Source organism: Triticum aestivum, chromosome 7A, assembly GCF_018294505.1.
Source record: "Triticum aestivum cultivar Chinese Spring chromosome 7A, IWGSC CS RefSeq v2.1, whole genome shotgun sequence".
NCBI lineage: Eukaryota > Viridiplantae > Streptophyta > Magnoliopsida > Poales > Poaceae > Triticum > Triticum aestivum.
In genome coordinates, this window is record NC_057812.1 from 642,210,519 (window position 1) to 642,213,427 (window position 2,909).

The 2,909-nt window shown below is 56.8% G+C and overlaps 1 protein-coding gene across 1 annotated transcript; it reads left to right on the forward strand.

Annotated features, from left to right (window-relative positions):
• The first annotated feature begins 364 nt into the window (after nucleotides 1-364).
• On the forward strand, nucleotides 365-1,700 carry LOC123148887 (DIBOA-glucoside dioxygenase BX6). Its single transcript, XM_044568406.1, has one exon. The coding sequence runs from the start codon at nucleotides 483-485 to the stop codon at nucleotides 1,533-1,535; it is 1,053 nt and encodes a 350-aa protein (XP_044424341.1). The 5' UTR covers nucleotides 365-482; the 3' UTR covers nucleotides 1,536-1,700.
• Nucleotides 1,701-2,909: the final 1,209 nt, after the last annotated feature.

The window sequence follows — 2,909 nt, forward strand, 5'->3', positions numbered from 1 at the left end:
CCAAACGTGCTAGCTAGCTGTGTCTTTGCCATAGTAGTGTGGTAGCAGACACGTACCCGCACCATGTGCACCGTTCTCAGCTCTTACCATACAGACAAGACGCCCGTGAAATCGTTGCACCGGCCAGTACCAAAGGAGTGGTCCGGTTGTTTTCAGATTCCAAATCGACGGCGCCACCCGTGCCAATACTAGGTGGCGGCCATGGCGGGTACGCAAGCGCACGATTGGTGCGTGCATGCATGCATGTCTACGCGGCAACGATGGAGACAAGGCATGCAGATCGCATGTGATCCGTCCACGTCCACCGGTCCACACCAGCTGCCCGGGCGTGCAGTACTCCACATGGACGATGGAGCCGACGATGGATCCATCGCCCACCCACCGGCTCGTCGTCCACGGGTACAAGTACTCCGTGAAGCGTGAGTGCACCGGCCGTGCTAGCTAGCTGGCCTGATTCGCGTGAGTTCATCCATCCATCCACCATGGCCTCCGACCGCCTCGCCGCCCTCAAGGCCTTCGACGAGACCAAGGCCGGCGTGAAGGGCCTCGTGGACGCCGGCGTCAAGGCCGTCCCGGACATCTTCCGCCACCCTCCCGACCCGCTCCCCCAGTGCACCAAGGTCGCCGCCATCCCGGTCGTCGACCTCTCGGGTCCCCGCTCGGAGGTGGTCGCCGCGGTGAGGGAGGCGGCGCGGACGGCGGGCTTCTTCCAGCTGGTGAACCACGGCGTGCCGGAGGCGGCCATGTCGGGGATGCTGGCGGCGGTGCGGCGGTTCAACGAGGAGCCCGCGGAGGCCAAGGCGCCCTACTACACGCGGGACGCCGCGCGGCGCGTGCGCTACAACTGCAACGCCGACCTCTTCCGGACCCTGGTGGGCAAGTGGCGCGACACCATCTACATGGACGACGTGGACCGGCTGGCGGCGGGCGAGGAGGAGGAGGTCCTCCCGCCGGCGTGCCGGGGCGTCGCGCCCAAGTACACGGCGCAGATACGGATGCTGGGGCGCGCGCTCTTCGAGCTGCTGTCGGAGGCCCTGGGCGTGCGGCGCGGGTACCTGGAGGAGGAGGCCGGCTGCCTGGGGACGCTCAGCGTCGCCGGCCACTACTACCCGGCGTGCCCGGAGCCGCACCTGACGCTGGGCGCCGTCAGGCACAACGACCCCGGCTTCCTCACCGTGCTGCTCCAGGACGGGGTCGGCGGCCTCCAGGTGCTCACGGACGTCGAGGACGGCGAAGGGAACGTGTCCGCCGCGTGGGCCGACGTGCCGGCGGTGCCGGGGGCGCTGGTGGTGAACGTCGGCGACTTCCTGCAGCTGGTGTCCAACGACAGGTTCAGGAGCGTCGCGCACCGCGTGGTGGCCAACAGCGTGGGGCCCCGGATGTCGGTGGCGTGCTTCTTCAGGGCCAAGGGAGCGACCGTGTGCGCCCCGGTGGTGGCGGACGGGGGTGGCCCGCCGCGCTACAGGACCGTCACGGCGGAGGAGCTGCTCCGCTCGTCCGGGAAGCAGAACGGGCTCCGCGACGTGAGGCTCTAGCTGGCGAGCCTCAAGAAAGCAGAGAGCAGAGACGAGGCGTGAATGCATGTTGGGACATGGTGATGAAATGCGTGTCGATGAAGTTGGAGCTTTGCATGAATTTGCTTATCTTTGTCTGAAAAATAAATAAATTTGCTTATCTGCTCATGCAAGCAAAATTGTTCATGACTTTGGAACTTTGCCCGAGTTTGCTTATCTGTTCATGCAAGAAAAAATGTTCATGAAAGAAGCAAACTTTGCTGACCGATGCCCTTAAACCGTACAAGAGCTTAAACTGCTTTTTTTAGGGGTGAAAAACAATTTATTCGTCACCAAAATACACATGAAGTGGGATACAAGAAGGGTCATGGGGATTCCCAAACCACATGTGGCATTCCGGACCCTGAGAAAGAGCAAATTTAGCTAATCTATGTGCCTCATAGTTAGCGGCACGACCCTCAAACCCAAACTTACAATTAAACATAGTAGCTTTGAGATTTATTTCACTAATGATAGCGCCATACCGGCCTCTGACCCCCTTAGAAATGTCTGAGACAACTTGCTTGCAATCCAAGGCAATGATGAACTATTGCAAATTGAGGTCCTCTGCCAATGCTAATGCCTCCCGACATACAAGAGCTTAAATTACTGACGAAGTAAGAAATGGTTAGAAGAGATGGCGCGGCCCATTCCGTAGATGAGGCTCTCTTCTTGCGTTGTGTGCTCCGGTACTTCGTCGGTTGTTCTTTGCTTTGTAACTTGTGACTAGTACTAGTAGAGCAATTTGAAAATATATTTACAAAGGTACAAATTAACGAGTTTGCTAAAACTCTGTCGACCGAGATTTAACTAAGTCTCAGTCGACTGCATAGCCGATCTTTGCATGAAGATTTGTCCTGGACTGAGCACCATTCAAAGGACCTCCAGCATTTTGTACCACTATTTGCAACATATCTTCCTACTGGTTGCAGCATATGTCTTACTGATTCTAGCATCTTGTCTCACCGGACACCAACATCTGCCCTCGTCGACTGTAGCACGTCGTCCCATCAGTCACGACATCCGCCATTGATAGTTGCGGCTTGCAGCATATAGTCCCAGCGGTTGTAGCGTCTATTGTGTTGCTTGTAGCCTGCTTGCAACATTTTTTGTCACTGGTTGTAGCATCTCGTCTCACTGACACAACATCTGCCCTTTTCGGTTGTGGCATGTCATCCCATCAGTCACAACATTCGCCATTGATGGTTGCAGCATATAGTCACAACGATTGTAGCGTCTATTGTCTTGCTTGCAATATTTTTTGTTTTCAGTTGTAGCATCTAGCCGTGCCACTCGTGACACTATAGCTATGGTGATGTCACTTGACTGGGACGTCGTTAAGTCTAGTGATTGGGT

What these genes read in the sequence shown, in the direction of transcription:
- LOC123148887 (XM_044568406.1), top strand. Translation starts at nt 483, where the DNA reads ATGGCCTCCGACCGCCTCGCCGCCCTCAAGGCCTTCGACGAGACCAAG.